This window comes from Babylonia areolata, chromosome 4 (assembly GCF_041734735.1).
Source record: "Babylonia areolata isolate BAREFJ2019XMU chromosome 4, ASM4173473v1, whole genome shotgun sequence".
Lineage (NCBI taxonomy): Eukaryota > Metazoa > Mollusca > Gastropoda > Neogastropoda > Buccinidae > Babylonia > Babylonia areolata.
The window spans coordinates 52924890-52943538 of record NC_134879.1 but is presented as its reverse complement, the minus strand read 5'-3'; the positions used below and the strand labels follow the sequence as shown (position 1 = coordinate 52943538).

Below are 18649 nucleotides of genomic sequence, written 5' to 3'. Positions count from 1 at the left end.
ATGAGGAATAACCGAAGAAGAACAGTCGTAAGTCTGTGGGGGTGCAGGAGGAAATCTTCTGTTGAAATGAGTAATAGCTGAGGAAGAACAGTAAGTCTTTGAGGTTCGTAAGCAGAAATCGACAATGACCACATTTCTTCCCCTGTGCTCCTTCGTTTTGAAAACAGAAAAAGTTGTAAATTAGTTTAAAACGTTGTAGCATATACTCTGCATTTCGTCCCCTCTCGAACGCCGTAAAGAAGGCCAATAAAAGAGTGGAAGGGAAAGAAATGTAAATTATATATTACATTATCAACCAGTCTAAACTTTGTCCATCTTGGGAAAAGAAACTGAATGAAAAGAGCACAGGGGAAGAAATGTGGATATTGCTCATAGAATATTCTACTAAAATGATGATGAATAGCTGAAGAAGAACGATAAATTCAGTCAGTGGAAGATGCACGAGGAAATCTACTGTAGAAAAGATGAACAGCTGAAGAAAATCACCGGTAAGTTTGTGGGGGTGTCGGACGAAATCTTCTGTTGAAATGAGGAATAGCCGAAGAAGAACAGTCCGCCCAGCCATCCACCCGACTCCCTTTTCACCGCTCACGCTCTACCCAACCATCCACCCGACTCCCTTTTCACCGCTCACGCTCTACCCAGCCATCCACCCGACTCCCTTTTCACTACTCACACTCCACCCAAGCATCCACCCGACTCCCTTTTCGCCATTCACACTCCACCCAACCATCCACCCGACTCCCTTTTCACTACTCACACTCCACCCAACCATCCACCCGACTCCCTTTTCACCGCTCACGCTCTACCCAGCCATCCACCCGACTCCCTTTTCACTACTCACACTCCACCCAACCATCCACCCGACTCCCTTTTCGCCATTCACACTCCACCCAACCATCCACCCGACTCCCTTTTCACCGCTCACGCTCTACCCAGCCATCCACCCGACTCCCTTTTCACCGCTCACACTCCACCCAGCCATCCATCAGCTCTGCAGCAAAGTCGCCGGGCTACCCTGCCCATCCCTCGTCCGCTTTTCGCGCTGCACGCGATTCGATGAGCTTACCCGAGCCCTCTCTCTCTCTCTCTTTCTCTTGTTCACACACACACACACACACACACACACACACACACGCACACACACACACGAACGAACGAACAAACGAACAAACGCGCACACTCTCGTGTACACATTGAAAAAAAAAAAAACAACACGCAGGAGTACCTGGAAATTACGGACAGGTATAAGCACGCACGTCCGAACACACACACACACACACACACACGCACACACACACACACACAGAACAGAAAGCGCTCACACTCATGCACATATAAGCTGTTAGCTCCTGATACACACATACACGCGCGCGCGCACACACACACACACACATACACAGAGGCACACACACACACACACACACACACACATCGCCACTGCTACCATCACCTGCATCGATACTGTTCAAGCACGCGCAGGAATACGGATATGCGGTGGTCGTACCACACACACACACACCACACCTTTCACGATTCTTGCACCCTCCCCCCCATTCCCCCCCCCCCCCCCACCACCACCACAAAGTGGACGCAGACCCATAAATATCGCTTCCCAGCTCCACAAAATAGGGCGCTGACGTGAGCGAATGCTCGCCCATGAAAAATAGAGTGCTGTGAATGATATTCGAGCAGGCCGCATCTGTATTGGTTTCACGTGTGCAGAAGGCGGCCTTTTTTTTCTTTTTTTTTTTTTTGGTCTGTTTTTTTTGTTTGTTTGTTTGTTTGTTTGTTTTCATGTTGTTGTTCTCTGCAACCGATACGCACGTAAAGTGTTCGCGCCGCTCCAGACCATTTGCGCCGAGGTAACGAGACAGAAGGGTTGGTCGAGCGGTTTGTACGCAGCCTGTCCTCTCACGATGACAAATCGATACCCGCAGACTTCAACCATGAAAACTGACCCAATCCCAGAAAGTACAGACATTTAGAGATCGTTCGTTGTCTGTGGAATCGATAGCCTCTATTGCCAAAAAGCCCCGCAAAACAGTCCGCGTTGAGAATGACGGATGAGTAGAAGCCGAAAGTGTTGTGGAGCAAAATGTGTTCGAAGCTCTACAAATATCCGGGAGTTCTGTCGCAGCAAAGATGATGGATGATGGACGGTATCAAATCGCCGACGAAGGAAACGGTTTTCAAGTGGCCCGTGCAGATGACCCAAGACTTTCAGCCCAGTGAAGACCACGGCAGGCGCAGTGGAGGAGTAGACTGCGAAATCTCCGACGAGGAAAATGGTGCCAACCTCACTCATGCAAGACACCCAGAGCCTGAAACTGCTGGTTAGCGTCTGGCGAAGAGGAAGCAGGATTACGAAATCACCGACATGACGAGGGGTTTTGGGGTTTTTTTGTTTGTTTGTTTTTCATCGGTCTTTTCAAATACCCGGATCTGAAGATACAGTGAAAACGACAGAGGGAGGGAGGAGGGGTGGATAGCCAAACATCCGATAAAAAAAAAATTACTTCTCAATTCGACCAAAAACGAAAAAATCTCAACGCCATAGAGAGGAGGAGGAGGAAAGCCACTCAGCGTACCCCTCACCCTGTCACCACACAACTGACCACTGGGGCTTCTTTAACTGACCACTGGGGCTCCCTCAACTGACCGCTGGGGCTCCCTCAACTGACCACTGGGGCTCCTTTAACTGACCACACATTCATGAACCATCATACAAGAGTTGACTGGGAACACAACACGGCCGTTGCCGACCTAACGTTACGATAGGCTACCAAACACTATGACAACAAAACACAACTTGTGCACCTGAGGATGATGACGGAGGGAAGGTGGAGGTGGTGGTGGTGGTGGTGGTGGTGTGTGTGTGTGTGTGTGTGAGCGAGGGAGGGGGGGAGAGAGTGAGGGGATGGGGAAGGGGAGCCGATAGCGAAATTGCGAAATCCCCGACAGAAAGGAGTTTTCACCTCACTGGCCCGCTGTGAGGGAGGCCATCCGTTCAGACCCTGGTTCCAGAAGCGCACCAGTGGGCCGACAAGGATCGGCTTTTAATCAAGATTGGACACGGACCTTTGCCTCTCTCTCTCTCTCCCCCTCTCTCCCTCCCTCTTTCACCTCTGTCTGTCCTGTCTCTCTCCCTCTCTCTCTCTCTCCTGTCTCCCCCCCTCTCTCTCCTGTCTCCCGCCTCTCTCTCTCCTGTCTCCTTCCCTCTTTCACCTCTGTCCTGTCTCCCCCCTCTCTCTCCTGTCTCCCCCCCCTCTCTCTCCTGTCTCCCCCCTCTCTCTCTCCTGTCTCCCCCCTCTCTCTCTCCTGTCTCCTCCCTCTTTCACCTCTGTCCTGTCTCCCCCCTCTCTCTCTCCTGTCTCCTCCCTCTTTCACCTCTGTCCTGTCTCCCCCCTCTCTCTCCTGTCTCCCCCCTCTCTCTCTCCTGTCTCCCCCTCTCTCTCTCCTGTCTCCTCCCTCTTTCACCTCTGTCCTGTCTCCCCCCTCTCTCTCCTGTCTCCCCCCTCCCTCTCTCCTGTCTCCCCCTCTCTCTCTCCTGTCTCCTCCCTCTTTCACCTCTGTCCTGTCTCCCCCCTCTCTCTCCTGTCTCCCCCCTCTCTCTCTCCTGTCTCCCCCTCTCTCTCTCCTGTCTCTCCCCCCTCTCTCTCTCCTGTCTCCCCCCTCTTCCTCTGTCTCCTCCCTCTTCACCTCTGCCTGTCTCCCCCTCTCTCTCTCCTCTGTCTCTCCCTCTCTCTCCTCCACTGTCTCCCCCCCCCTCTCTGCTCTCCTGTCTCCCCCCTCTCTCTCGGTCCTGCTCCTCCCTCTTGCCTCTCACTCTCCTGTCTCCCCTCTCTCTCTCCTGTCTCCCCCTCCTCTCTCATCTCGGTCCTGTCTCCCCCTCTCTCGTCTCCTCCCTCGTCTCTCCCCTCTCTCTCTCTCCTCTCTCCCTGTCTCCTCCCTCTTCTCCCTCTCGTCCTTCTCCCCCCTCTCTCTCTCCTGTCTCCTCCCTCTCTCCTCTCCTGTCCTCCCTCTCTCTCTCCTCTCCCCCCTCTCTCTCTCCGTCTCCTCCCTCTTTCACCTGTCCTGTCTCACCCCTCTCTCTCCTGTCTCCCCCCTCTCTCTCTCCTGTCACCTGCTCCCCCTCATCGCTCTCATCCTTCTCCTCCCCTCTCCTCTCTGTCCTGTCTCCCCCCTCTCTCTCTCCTGTCTCCCCCCTCTCTCTCTCCTCTCCCGCTCTCCTCCTTCCCTCCTCTTTCACCTCGTCCTGTCTCCCTCCCTCTCCTCTCCTGTCTCCCCCCTCTCTCTCCTGTCTCCCCCTCTCTCTCTCTCTCTCGTCTCCTCCCTCTTTCACCTCTGTCCTGTCTCCCCCCCCTCTCTCTCTCCTGTCCTCCCCCTCTCTCTCCTCCTCTTCTCTCTGCCCCCCCTCTCTCTCTCGTCCCCCCTCTCCCTCTTCCTTCTCCTCCTCTTTCACCTCGTCCTGTCTCCCCCCCTCTCTCTCCTGTCTCCCCCCTCTCTCTCCTGTCTCCCCCTCTCTCTCTCCTGTCTCCTCCCTCTTCACCTCTGTCCTGTCTCCCCCCTCTCTCTCCTGTCTCCCCCCTCTCTCTCTCCTGTCTCCCCCTCTTCCTCTCCTGTCTCCCCCCTCTCTCTCTCCTGTCTCCCCTCCCTCTCTCTCTCTCCTGTCTTCCCCCCTCTTTCACCTCTGTCCTGTCTCCCCCCCTCTCTCTCTCCTGTCTCCCCCCCTCTCTCTCCTGTCTCCCCCCTCTCTCTCTCCTGTCTCCCCCCTCTCTCTCTCCGGTCTCCCTCCCTCTTTCACCTCTGTCCTGTCTCTCTCCCTGTCTCTCACCTCTCTCTCTCCTGTCTCCCCCCTCTCTCTCTCTTGTCTCCCCCCTCTCTCTCTCCTGTCTCCCTCCCTCTCTCTCTCCTGTCTCCCCCCTCTCTCTCTCCTGTCTCCCCCCTCTCTCTCTCCTGTCTCCCTCCCTCTCTCTCTCCTGTCTCCCCCCTCTCTCTCTCTCCTGTCTCCCTCCCTCTTTCACCTCTGTCCTCTCTCCCTGTCTCTCACCTCTCTCTCTCTCTCTCCTGTCTCTCCCCCTCTCTCTCTCTCTCCGGTCTCCCTCCCTCTTTCACCTCTGTCTCTCTTCCCTGTCTCTCTCCCTCCCTCTCACCTCCCTCTCTCTCTCATCTCTCCTCTCCCCCCCCCCCCCCCCCCCGTTTCCCTCCCTCTTTCACCTTTCTCTGTCCTGTCTCACCTCTCTCTCTCTCTCTCTCCCTCTCACCTCTCTCTTTCTGGTCTCTCTATTCCATCATATCACCCAACCCCCCCCAACCCCCCCCACCTCTCTCTCTCTCTCATCGGTTGCCCTGCAATTCCACCGAAGCAAATATTGACAGCTTCATTATCGCACCCATGCGAAACAAAGCCAGAGTTAGCGTGTGTGTGTGTGTGTGTGTGTGTGTGTGTGTTTATTTGTTGTTGTTGTTAACCGCGAGGAAGTCTGCCGATGTGAGTGTTAAGTTTTTGTTGTTGTTTGTTTGTTTGTTTGTTTGTTTGTTTTCAATTTGGAACAAACTCCCTGGCAACTCCAAACTGAGTTTGACCCATCGCTTCTTTTCAACCTGGCCTCAAAACCCACCTATTCTCTCAGCAACTGGTTCCCTTGCAGTAAGTCTGTCCAAACAGCATATGCGACATCATTGTTTCACTTATATATAATTGTGTGTGTATGTTTGTGTGTGTGTGTGTGTGTGTGTGTGTGTGTGTGTGTTAGAAAAAAACATGACACACAAACAGTGTGTGCACGTGATCTTAAAGGTTGCATCAGATGACTTGAAGTGATTGAATGAACGAACGAACGAATAAATAAATTGATTGATTAATAAAGAACATCATGCCATGCTCAGTCGTCAAAAAGGAAAGGTAAATAAAGAAACACAACAGCTTGAGAAAGGTTAACAGTTTTAATGAGCCCCTGTGCATGAAACGGAAACGTCGACAACTATTGTTATCTACAGTTTCTCTCTCTCTCCCTCCCTCTCTCTCTCTCTCTCTCTCTCTCTCTCTCTCTCTCTGTTAGCGCGTGCATGTGCGCACTGTGAGTGTATGCGCAAGCAAGTGTTCTTTCAGTGTTTTTTTGTTTTGTTTTTTTGTTGTTGTTTTTTGTTGTTGTTTTTTGCTCTCATGCCTTTCAGATTTTCTATTTTACTCTCATGTTTATGCTTATGCACTGAAATCCTTTTACACCAAATATATATATGTGTGTGTGTGTGTTGGTCTCTGTGTGTGTCTTTGTCTGTGTCTGTGCGTGCGTGCGTGTGTGTTTCTGTGTGTGTGTGTGTGTGTGTGTGTGTGTGTGTGTGTGTGTGTGCGTGTGCGTGTGTGCAGAAACGCCGCTATGGCTCCTCCTGCACGTGGCACCCGTGAAGAACGAGAAGGACCAAGTGGTGCTCTTCCTGTGCACCTTCAAGGACATCACCGCCCTCAAACAACCCATCGACGACGATGGCGGCAAAGGTAGGTGTGCATAGCTCGCTCTGCAAGTCAACATCAAATCGTTACTTATCTCCCCTCCTGCTCTCCAGCCGAAACCGCCTCCAAGTATGAAAACCACTCTGTGTTAGGGAATTACTTGGAGCTGCTTGAGCAGCCAGTGTTGCCTCTTTGAGAGTATTGTAAAGATAAAAATAATGATGAAAAAAAAGGTCAAACACTGGAAGCAGACATGGTATCGAAAACAGCACGCATTATGGAATGCTGAATGATTTTCATTGCATTCGCTCAAGCAGTCTAGCAAGTCTGTAGAAAGTCTACGATCTTTTGATTGTCGTTCACCATTGAGGAATCCTGACATGACCATTGAGGAATCCTGACATGACCATTGAGAATCCTGACATGACCATGAAGGAATCATTGTATGGCCATTGAGGAATCCTGACATGACCATTAAGGAAATCATTGTATGGCCATTGAGGAATCCTGACATGACCATTGAGGAATCCTGACATGACCATTGAGGAATCATTGTATGGCCATTAAGGAATCCTGACATGACCATTGAGGAATCCTGACATGACCATTGAGGAATCATTGTATGGCCATTGAGGAATCCTGACATGACCATTGAGGAATTGTATGGCCATTAGTGAATCCTGACATGATAGTGAAGGAATTCTTCACGATCTTTGATCAGTCCTTGCATGGCCTTTAAGGTGTTCCTTTAGGGTACTGAGGAATCCTTTTCTGACCATTGAGGAATTCTCACATAACCACTGAGGAATCCTTACATGACCATCGAGGAATCCTTGCATGATCATTGAGGAATCCCGCAATGACTAATGAATAATCATTGTATGACCATTGAGGAATCATGACATGATAAACGAATAATCATTGTATGACCATTGAGAAATTATCGCATGGTTATTGAAGAATCCGTGCATGGCCATTACATGGAGGATTCCTGGCATCATCGCTTCAGGAATACCTCGCATGGCCACTGAGGAATCCTGGTTTGACCTTCGAGAAATCCTCACATGAGCATTGAGGAACTTGATAATGGTATGGCTGTGTATGCAAACTGTGTACATGGGCTGACTTCATTGAAACGTGCAGTGTTAGTCATCTGAACGACGTTGAAACGAAAGATAATTAGCTTCACTGGATTGAGTAACACGGATTACAGATAGCGCAGGGAAGATGATTGTTAAGCAAGAACAACAAAAATCAAACTGCACATTCAGAATTGCTCACTGCTAAAATACGTCACCGGCTTACATCTGCAATCTGCACCAAAATGTCTTTCAACAGTTTTGCTGTTGATAGGACTCCACCGCTGTTAGCTCAGCACTTACCCACCTCCCCCCTCCCCATATGAATAAATACATAGAAAAAAAATACATATAAAATGATAAAAATCCAAACATACGGCACGTTATGGGGGAAAAGAAAATTCGGCTGAAAGTTTGAAACGATGAACAACTTCTTCACAAGGGGACGAGAAACAGTGCACCACGCAACGAAGGGAACACTTCTCAAAAGTCTCTTTCAGTTCGTGAAACAGGAAACGGAAGTGAATATGAAAACTGATACCGGAAACTGACGATTGCGAAGATGCACACAATAAACTCGCCCCTCCCCCTTTACCAACCACCACCACCCTCCCTCAGGAACAACTAAAAACCATAACAGCCTTCTGTTTAGGCTGGTGGCTAGTCTGCACATATTAATTTGGTAGCAGTACGGAGGAAATTGAAAGTCGAGGAGAGCTTGAAAAAAAAAAAAAAACCCAGCAAATCCCACAGCTTTGACTGTTACCGAAGAAATGAACCCGTATCGTATCACCGTACCATTTCCTGAACACGCTCGCTTAGCCAATACTCTTGGGGCGTTCGCTTACTGGACGATAACTCATCGGCCAATGGTCTGACTGTATCCGATGAGGCAGTGGCCTGATTGGACGATTAGCTGACGAAGCAGTCTTGGGCTGACTGGATGACATTCAAATGTAAAGGCGACGTTTATGCCACTGGTCGATGCTTTGATGGCGCAACGGCAGGAGCGAGAGGCCAGTTTTGCTGGAGAAAATCCGATGGGAGAATGGAATCGATAATGAAGATGACGATGATGAGATCATGATGGTGATGACTGTTGATGATGATAACGATGACTGTAGTGGCAGCGGTGGTGATGGTGGTGGCGTCGGTCGTGGTGTGGTGAGATTGAGGGGTGGGTGGGGGGGGGGGGGGGGGGCTGGAGAGAGAGGGGGGGGGGGAGCGAGGGGGGGAGAGAGGGAGAGAATGGGAAGGAGACAGCCAGACAGACAATCGTGACAGAAGGAAATAAAACCAACCGAAAATGCTGCCATGTTCACTCCTACGCCCCCAGCCCCACTCAAGCCCACACAGCTAAGAAAATATTCTGGCAAGCACACTAAGAGTGTCTGTGCGTGTGTGTGTGTGTGTGTGTGTGTGTGTGTGTGTGTGTGTGTGTGTGTGTGTGTGTGTGTGTGTGTGTGTGTGTGTGTGTGTGTGTGTGTGTGTGTGTGTGTGTGTGTGTGTGTGTGTGTGTGTGTGTGTGTGTGTGTGTGCATACGCGCCTGTGCTTGTGCTTGTTCCACAGAGTGAAGAGAGGGAATGGGGGAGGGGGAGAAGAAAGAAAAAGAGAGGAGACAGACAGACAGACAGAACACGACAGATGCTCTCGACTTGATGGGTCTAAAATCACCGCCCAGCGTGAGAGACTATAAATAAATGAACCAAACATCAAACCCCCACATAACACCACCAAGCGTGTGCCTGTGCGTGACTACCTGCGCGTGTGCGTTTGGATTTGTGTGTGTCTGTGTGTCTTAGTGTATGTGTGTGTGCGCGCGCGCGCGCGCGAGAGAGAGAGAGAGAGAGAGAGAGAGAGAGAGAGAGACGGGGATGGGGGGGGAAGTACGGGAAAAGCAGGCAGAGACAGAGACAGAGAGAGAAAACTTGAAAGTTAAAAGCTGTAAAAGCTACACATGGTTACATATATTTCGTAAATGATTTAACGGGCGCGGGAAAACACACGCGCGCGCGCACACATGCACATACACACACATATGTTATATATGCATATATTATTTACAAAATCACCGCATGCAGAAGCACATTGATAGTACTTTTTTTTTCTCTCCTTTAGGAGATAGATAGACAGACAGAAAGACAGTCAGTCAAACAGAGATAGATAGATAGACAGGCAGGCAGGCAGACAGACAGTAAGATAGATAGATCTATTGACATATAGATAGACAGACAAACAGACAGACAGACAGAGTTTCAAAAAGTAAGAGCAATTCATTACTGGGGCACAACAGAACAACGCCCTCACCCACACCCACACCCCCACCCACACCCACACCCCCACCCACACCCGCACCCACACCCGCATCCACACCCGCACCCCCACCCACACCCACACCCCCACCCACACCCACACCCACACCCAAACCTACACCCACATCCCCATCCCCACACGCACCCACACGCACATCCACACCCCCATCCACATCCCTACCCCCACCCACACCCCATCCCCACCCACTTCCATCCCCACACACACCCACACCCCCATCCCCACCCACACCCACCCCAACACCAACACCCACACCCTTCCCCCCAAAAAGAAACACGAACACACGATATACAAACGGACATGAACACAAGGACGTAGTTCTGACACAGTATGGTCACATGGAGGATACACGTATATGGACATACACAGGGAAAGGACCAACACAAAACAGCGGGACACACAACACAGGGCTAAATATACTGGTGATAGTAGTAATAATAGTAGTAGTAGTAGTAGCAGCAGCAGAAGCACCGTAGTATCATCTTTGTCATTATTGTTGCTCACACACACACACACACACACACACACACACACATACATACATACATATATATATATATTACTAGTGGTAGTGATAGTAGTAAAAGCAGTAGTAGTAGTAGTAGAAGCACTACTACTACTATACTACTGCCACTACAACTACTACTACTATTACCACTAGTAATATATATATATATATATATATATGTATATGTATATATATATATATATGTGTGTGTGTGTGTGTGTGTGTGTGTGTGTGTGTGTGTGTGTGTGTGTGTGTGTGTGTGTGTGTGTGTGAGCAACAATAATTACAATGATAATAATGTCAATAATAACGATCACAATAATAATGATAAAAATGATGATGATGGGGAGGACTGAGGAGGAGGAGGAGAAGGAGGGGGAGCAGGGGGGTGGGGGGGTGGAGGATAATGGTGAAATGAAACAATCAAAATAAATATGATGCAGAGGCAACGTTAATTATCTGTGGTATAAGGGGGCGGGGGGGGGGGGGGAAAGTAGCTTCGAAATAACCACATTCGGTGGTAACGCTGGACGAGTTACGTGTCGGTGAAGTCCAGCGCCATGATTCACAGTGACATACGACAGCCAAGCAACAACACGCACGCGTCCCTTAACTCTCTCCATACGAACGGCGAAAGAGACGACGTTAACAGCGTTTCACCCCAATTACCATCATCAAAATATTGCAAGCGGAAGGCTCTTATACTGAAGACGTGAATGTTGACAAAGAAGACCACAATTCTGACGACGGAAGCTAAAGGTTGGGTCATTCAGACACCCACTGGACATCCGAGGGGTCTGTGTAGAGGAGAAGAGAGGACTGGCCGTACTGAGTGAGTTAAACTCGCATGCGCACGCACACGTCTGAGCGCGCGCACGTGGCTGTGAAAATGGCTGCAACAACGAGAACGATTAAAAAAAAACAAAAAAAAACTAAAAACAACAACAACAACAACAAAACCGACACAGCACTGCTTTGTGTAAATGCGACATGAACAACAACAAAAAGTAAACGAACATAAAACAGCAACAACAACGACAACTACAACAAAATACAAGAAAAAAAAAAAGCAATATGGAATTTCGACACAAAGAAATAACAAGGTGGTGGTGGAAACTGCCGTCATCAGACACCACTTTTCAGAAACCGACCGAACCGCGGGGGAAAAAAAAACAGAAAAAAAAGATTGAGTACTTTTTCCTGAATGTGCGTCTGATTGTTTGATGAATAAATCAGAACATGATAACTAATAACTATCGAGTGTGTGTGAAAATGCGTTTGCTGCCTGACCATTAAGGTGAAGGAAGGACGGGGTGTGTGTGTGTGTGTGTGTGTGTGTGTGTTACGTGTGTGTGTGTGTGTGTGTGTGTGTGTGTGCGTGTGTGTGTGTGTGTGTGTGTGTGTGTGCGTTTCCTTCTCTCTCTCTCTCTCTCTAGCTCCTCCTCTCCCCCCTCCCACCTCACACACACACACACGCACACACACACACACACACACACACTCCAGGTATTTCACGGATTTCCATTTCTTGCACTCAATTTCTGGTTTGTGACAACCTGAATTGCGTCGAATCATATTCATAGGGGAAATCAAAATAGGAATGATGTGAGCCTAGAGTTCTCATTCATAACCTTTATTGGTTTAAAAAATAAAAAAAAAAAAAAAAAAAAAAATTGTACATACAGAAAAAAAAATGCTTTCCTCTCTAATGTCGTGCCGTACAAGGTGACGATACGTTTTTTCCGCATTATCTTTGGAAAAGAATGTTAGGACTCCCCAAAACCTGAGCATGAATCAACTGAAAATGTCGAAGACACAACATTGAGCAACACACAGACAGAAAGGGACGGACACGGATGATTCATTTCACTATAAGCCATTGCCCCCCTCCCCCCTGAGCGAGCGAAAGAAACAGACAGACAGTCAGAGAAGACAGACAAAACAGACAGACAGATCCAAACATTTTGCATGTCCACAGCAGCAGGAGACCAATACGGGCCCGGGTAAATCGCTATGGTAACAGGAGTTCTGAAGATGTGAACAACTCCGATAATTTCTGATAATTGTGCCATTACCAGCAACTGGAGAGCGAACGAGCCAGAGGAAAGAGAGAGGGGGGGGGGGGGGCTAAAGAGTGAGAGTGAGAGCGAGAGAGAGGCTCTCTCTCTCTCTCTCTCTCTCTCTCTCTCTCTCTCTCAATGTTAAGACAAACCAAGGATGATAAGCACCGATTACCATATATGAAAGCTCGGAAGGAATATAAGGATTTGTGTAAGGTAAAGAAAGTCAGCTATAGACGTGATAAAGCCAGACGTCTAGCATCACTGAGCAAAGACAGCAAACAGTTTTGGAAAGAAGCAAAGCAAGTGTCTGGAAGAAGGAAAATAGGAGTATGTAAAGACATTAAAGAAAATGAATGGTTTGAACACTTTCGGAATTTATTTACTCAGAACGAGGTTATAACTACTGATAGCAGAGCCATTAGTGAAGTGCGACCAGAGGAATCAAATATATCTGATGAACTAAGCCATAATATTTCAGAACAAGAAGTTGCAGATGCTATTCGGAAATTTAAAAAAGGCAAGGCTTATGGTGTAGACAGTATTTTGGCAGAAATGTTAAAATCAACTGATAATATTGCTGTACATTTTTTAACAAAACTCTTTAACATTCTGTTTGATAAGGGCACGTATCCAGATGAATGGGCGAAGGCAATAATTGTTCCAATTTTTAAAAAGGGAGATAGTAGTTCAACAGACAACTATAGGGGCGTGTCTTTGCTCAGTCTTATTAGCAAATGTTATACATCAGTGCTAAACGGAAGACTTGTCAAATGGGCTGAAGAAAATGATATGCTAACAGAGTCACAGGCTGGATTCAGGCGTGGTTATGCCACAACAGATCATATTTTTACTCTGAACGCGGTTATTGAGAAATCTTTATCAAAGAAGCGAGGCAAGCTTTACGCCTGTTTTGTTGATCTGAGAAAAGCATTTGACTCTGTGCAACGTCAGTCTTTGTTTGATATTTTGATTCTGAAAGGTATAAAGGGGAAATTTATGAATGCTATCATTGCTATGTATAAATGTGTTACGTCTTGCGTACGTATTGAAGATAAGTTAACTGAGTTTTTTTTATTGTCCCGTTGGCTTAAGGCAAGGTTGTATGTTAAGCCCTATATTGTTTTCGTTATTTGTTAACGAAATTGCATCAGCAGTTGAAATCAGTGGTATTCATGGAATTCAGTTTTTGCCTGATTTATTTGAGTTGCTCATTCTTCTGTTCGCGGATGATATTGTACTGCTATCTAACACTGCGATTGGTCTGCAAAATCAAATTAATATTCTGAATAATGCATGTAAAACACTCTTCTTGAATGTAAATACTGACAAGACTAAAGTGATGGTTTTTCGAAAAGGTAGCTTTTTGGGAAGATATGAAAAGTGGAATCTCGATGGAAATGCTCTAGAAGTAGTGAATGAATATAATTATCTAGGGTTTGTTTTTACGACAAAAATGAGTATAAACAAAGGAGCAGGGATTTTAGCAGCAAAAGGCAAACATGCATGTATTGACTGTATAAAATATATAACGAAGCTGAATGATATTTCCAAATGATGTTTTTTCAAAATATTTGATGCTCAGGTACAACCCATTCTTTTGTACGCTTCTGAGATGTGGGGTCTTAACAGACTTGATAATATTGAGAAGGTTCATTCCTTTGCATGTGAACGTTTTTTGAACATACCACTTAGAGTACCAAACAAGTTTGCATACGGCGAATTAGGACGTTATCCACTGTATATAAATAGTGCAACAAAGTGTATCAAATACTGGTTAACTCACTCAGTACGGACAGTCCTCTCTTCTCCTCAACACAGACCCCTCGGATGTCCAGTGGGTGTCTGAATGACCCAACCTTTAGCTTCCGTCGTCAGAACTGTGGTATTCTTTGTCAACAAACACATCTTCAGTATAAGAGCCTTCCACTTGCAATATTTTGATGGTGGTAATTGGGGTGAAACGCTGTTAACGTCGTCTCTTTCGCCGTTCGTATGGAGTGAGTTAAGGTTGCTGAATATGAATGTGCACCGATTACCCAGACAGGCATATTTGATGTTGTTTAACTTAGACGAAAGGGGTGAAAATGCTGGGTGTCTTTAGTAAAAAAAACAACAAAAAAACTGTATTTAGACTTGGGTTTGGATATGTCTGGTTGCAACAAGGCGTTGGTTGTGAGCAAACATTTTTGTCATTATTTAAGCAAAGAATGAAAGATATATTTATGCAGGAATGGGACGAGTCAGTAATGTCTAAAGATATATATCATAGCTACAGACTGTTTAAAACTGGCTTTCAGTGTGAGCAATATTTTTACTTTGTGGATAAAAAGTGTTTTAGGGACTGTTTGGTAAAATTACGGCTTGGTTTGCTCCCAATAAATGGATCATTTTTTTAGAACATTCAAATGTAATTCAAATTACGCATGTAAATGTTGTAATGTGATCGAAGATCAAAACCATTTTATAAACAATTGTGTCCTTTACAATAACCTGCGGCAAAAACATCTGAACTCTGAAGATCAATCGTATGTTCACTTGCTGAAGAATGGTTCTGTTTACAGTATTCGTAAACTCTGCATTTATATATTTAATGCCCTGAAGATACGACAGGAATTATGTGACAACAATGATGAAAGTTAGCATTAATTTACTATGCACAAGAAACACTTTTGTTCTACAGGTTTAAGTTAGTATGTATTTTACATTTTGTTGTGGCTGAGTGATCACCATATTGTGTACTTTTGACCTCTTTCTAGGGGCCGGAGGCCTGGAGATTAAAGTTTTGTTCTTGTTCTTGTTCTCTCTCTCTGTCTCTCTGTCTGTCTCTCTCTTGCTGTTTTTTCTACCTCTGTCTCTCATTCACTCTTTCTCATTCTTTCTCTCTTTTTTCTCCCTCGTTCTCTTACTCTCAGTCTCTCTTCCTTTCTCTCACTTCCCCTCTCTCTCTCTCTCTCTCTCTATCTGTCTATCTATATATCTATCTATCTGTCTGTCTGATTGTCTATCAATCTATCTCTCTACCTACCTATATATCTGTCTATCTATCTATCTATCTATCTGTCTATCTATCTGTCTCTCTACTTATCTATCTATCTCCCACTCTCACTTTTTTCTCCCCTTCCTTCGGCTTCACATCTTCCGCTCGTCCATGTGTGTGTGTGTGTGTGTGTGTGTGTGTGTGTGTGTGTGTGTGTGTGAGTATGTGTGGGTTGTGGTGCTGGGCAGGCGGGCGGGTGGGTTGGAGGGGGGGGGGCTGTATTATTTCAAACGATTTTTCAACTGTTCCAGTCGATGATTTCATTCTATTGCGCCATTTAAATATTGATGAAGTGCTCCAGCTTACAAAAACAGACCAGATATCATAATAATACGAGAATACGCGCCTGCTTGTGTGATCAGAGAGAACGAAGGAAAGAGAACGAGAGAGAGAACGGGGGGTGGGGGGGGGTGGAGTAAGACAGACAAACAGACACATAGGCAGATAGAGACAGGCAAAGACAGACAGGAAAACACAGACAAATAGACAAAGGAGAGACACACAGACAGTCAGACATAAACATAGACAAACAAAAAGAATGAGGAGATAGAGAGATAGACACGCCTACAGAGACAGAGAGGCGGGGGAAAAGCACTGCCAGAATAAGAAAACAAAAAGGGAGAGAGACGCGAAGGTACAGTGAGAAGGACAGACAGACAGACAAGACAAAGAGACAGACAGATGGATAGAGAAAGAAACACACAGACACAGAGAAAGAGAGACAGACAGAGAGTTACTGGAAGAATCTGATAAAAAAAGAAGAAAAAAAAGAGAAAGAATCATTATTCCGCACTCCCAATATGAATGAATGATATGAGTACTTATATAGAGCTTATCCTCGATCGGAGACCAAGTTCACGGGGTCATTTTCACAACAGGCTGCCCACCTGCGTAGAACCGAATGACGGATGACATTGGGCGCTCGTCATTCGTTTCCTGTGTCATTCAATCAGATTTCTGGCACGCACACATACACACTCAGACAGACATGTAACATTTAACGTGCGTGACCGATTTGTTTATTTACGCCGCCAAGTAGACAGCCATGCTCCGTTTACGGGGGTGGGCAAGCTGGGTATGTTCTTGTTTCCATAACCCACCGAACGATGACATGGATTACAGGATCTTTAACGTGTGTATTTGATCTTCTTCGTGCGTATACACACGAAGGGGGTTCAGGCACTAGCAGGTCTGCACATATGTTGACCTGGGAGATCAGAAATATCTCCACCCTTTACCCAACAGGCTTCGTCACCGAGATTCGAACGCGGGACCCTCAGAACATGTTTGGTGAACGCTAGGAAGTGAACTGAGACTGTGCGGCACTGTCGGACTAACAGTGTCTGTGTGCTGCTTCTGTGTGCTTCAGTTTCTGCTGCCATTTCCTCAAGGAGACGTCATTGCGTTCGGTCAAATCAATATGCGCTGCACCACATCTGTCAGGAAGATGCCTGATCAGCAGCATTACCCAAACACGCTTAATCAGGCCTTGATTGCACACACACACACACACACACACACACACACACACACACACACACACATATATATATATATATATATATATATATATATATTTGTGTACCTATGTTGCCAAAGATTCTTTCTCAGGGCGCCAGGCTGCACAGGAGGCCTCGGTTTATCGTCTGATCCGAATGACTGGACGTTCAGTTTGATATTCCTGTCAAACCTGGGAGAAAGGGCAACACCGAGGTTTGAACCCAGACCCTCACGGACACTGTATTGGCGTACAGGCGTCTTAACCACTCTGCCACCTTCCCCCTCTTCTGCCTCCTCTGTTCCTTATTAAATTACGATAAAAAATCAATCTTCTGTTTGACACAGGGCCTACTACTACCCTGCAGTTGTGTTTCTTCTTAGAAAGGGAATCTTTCTGCAAGAATGTCAACATTGCTTTGAGAGAGAGTTTTCAAAGTCTATGGAGATATGCTCTAGAGGCGAGTAGTAAGTGTTTGTTTCAAAAGTGGATTTGGTGGAGAAAAATATATGTCAAATGCCTGATAATTACGTCATCAGCTTCTTCAGATTTCGAAGAAGTGTGGAAATAGAAACATGGAGACACAAAGGCATACCACGAGAGTTACGGCTTTGTAAGATTTGTAACATGTCTGTGATTGGGGATGAGTTTCATTTTATAATGGAATGTCCCAGTTATGATCAGTTACGAAATAGATATGTTCCTAATAAATATTTGTCTCCAAACATGCTCAAAGGAGGCAAAAAAAAGTCATTTTAGCTGTAAGTAAGATGATCATATTTGCAAATGTTGCCAAACTACACTTTTGGAGTTAAAAGATATTCGTGTTTTCTCAACTTTTATGTCACATTGTTGTGTATTTGGAAATGTTTGTTCTGGGCACGAAAACATTATTTTGCAGTAATCCTCCATACCCCAACAGGATTGAAAGGGTAATTGAAACTTGAAGCTTTTCCATTGCACATCAGGTGTGAGGGACCCTATGTGCCCTTGGTCAGTTTTACGGTTCACGTTCAGGGTGTGCGCACAAGTGTGTGTGCGCGCGCACATGTGTGCGACTGCACGCAAGCACGCACGCATGCGCAAGTACATTTACGCGCAGCGGGCACTCACACACTTCCCAGTTGCTACATGTCTCTATGCATCTACCATGCCTGTTGCATGTGTGGACCCGTTTCTACTTTCGTCAGCCCCGTTCCTGTGCAAGGATAGGAAGAATACCAAATTCACGTCAAACATCGTGTTATCCATGTCAAAGTTGAGTTCCAGAAACATGAACGTGCCCTGAAAACGAAGTACGGCTACTCAAATGACGAAGTTTAAAAAACATTTAAATGGTCGTGCACGTAAAACCGCGCTCACAAGTACCTGTTTTGTGTTTCAATTTGAAAGATGCAACAATACAGCAGTGTCGGATAATCAGTGGATGAGATTTCCCGAACTGGGGACCAGTGTGCAAACGATCGGAAACCATGGGAGCTGCGTCTGTGACGCGGGAACATGTACATATCTATGGGAGACAGGCAAACTAATTATTATATCATAATGTTGCTGCTGCTGCTGCTTATGAAGATGATGATAATGATGTTGTTGTTGCTGCTGCTGCTGCTGATAATGATGATGATGATGCTGCTGCTGATGATGATGATGTTGTTGCTGCTGCTGCTGCTGCTGA

General features: G+C 46.4%; 1 protein-coding gene across 1 annotated transcript in view; it reads left to right on the top strand.

Annotated features, from left to right (window-relative positions):
- Window positions 1-18649, top strand: part of LOC143281491 (voltage-gated delayed rectifier potassium channel KCNH1-like) — a 105813-nt gene that overhangs the window by 71049 nt on the left and 16115 nt on the right. The window contains exon 3 of the mRNA XM_076586700.1: window positions 6374-6502. Within this exon, the coding sequence (XP_076442815.1) occupies window positions 6374-6502 (129 nt within the window). The remainder of the gene's footprint in view (window positions 1-6373; window positions 6503-18649) is intronic.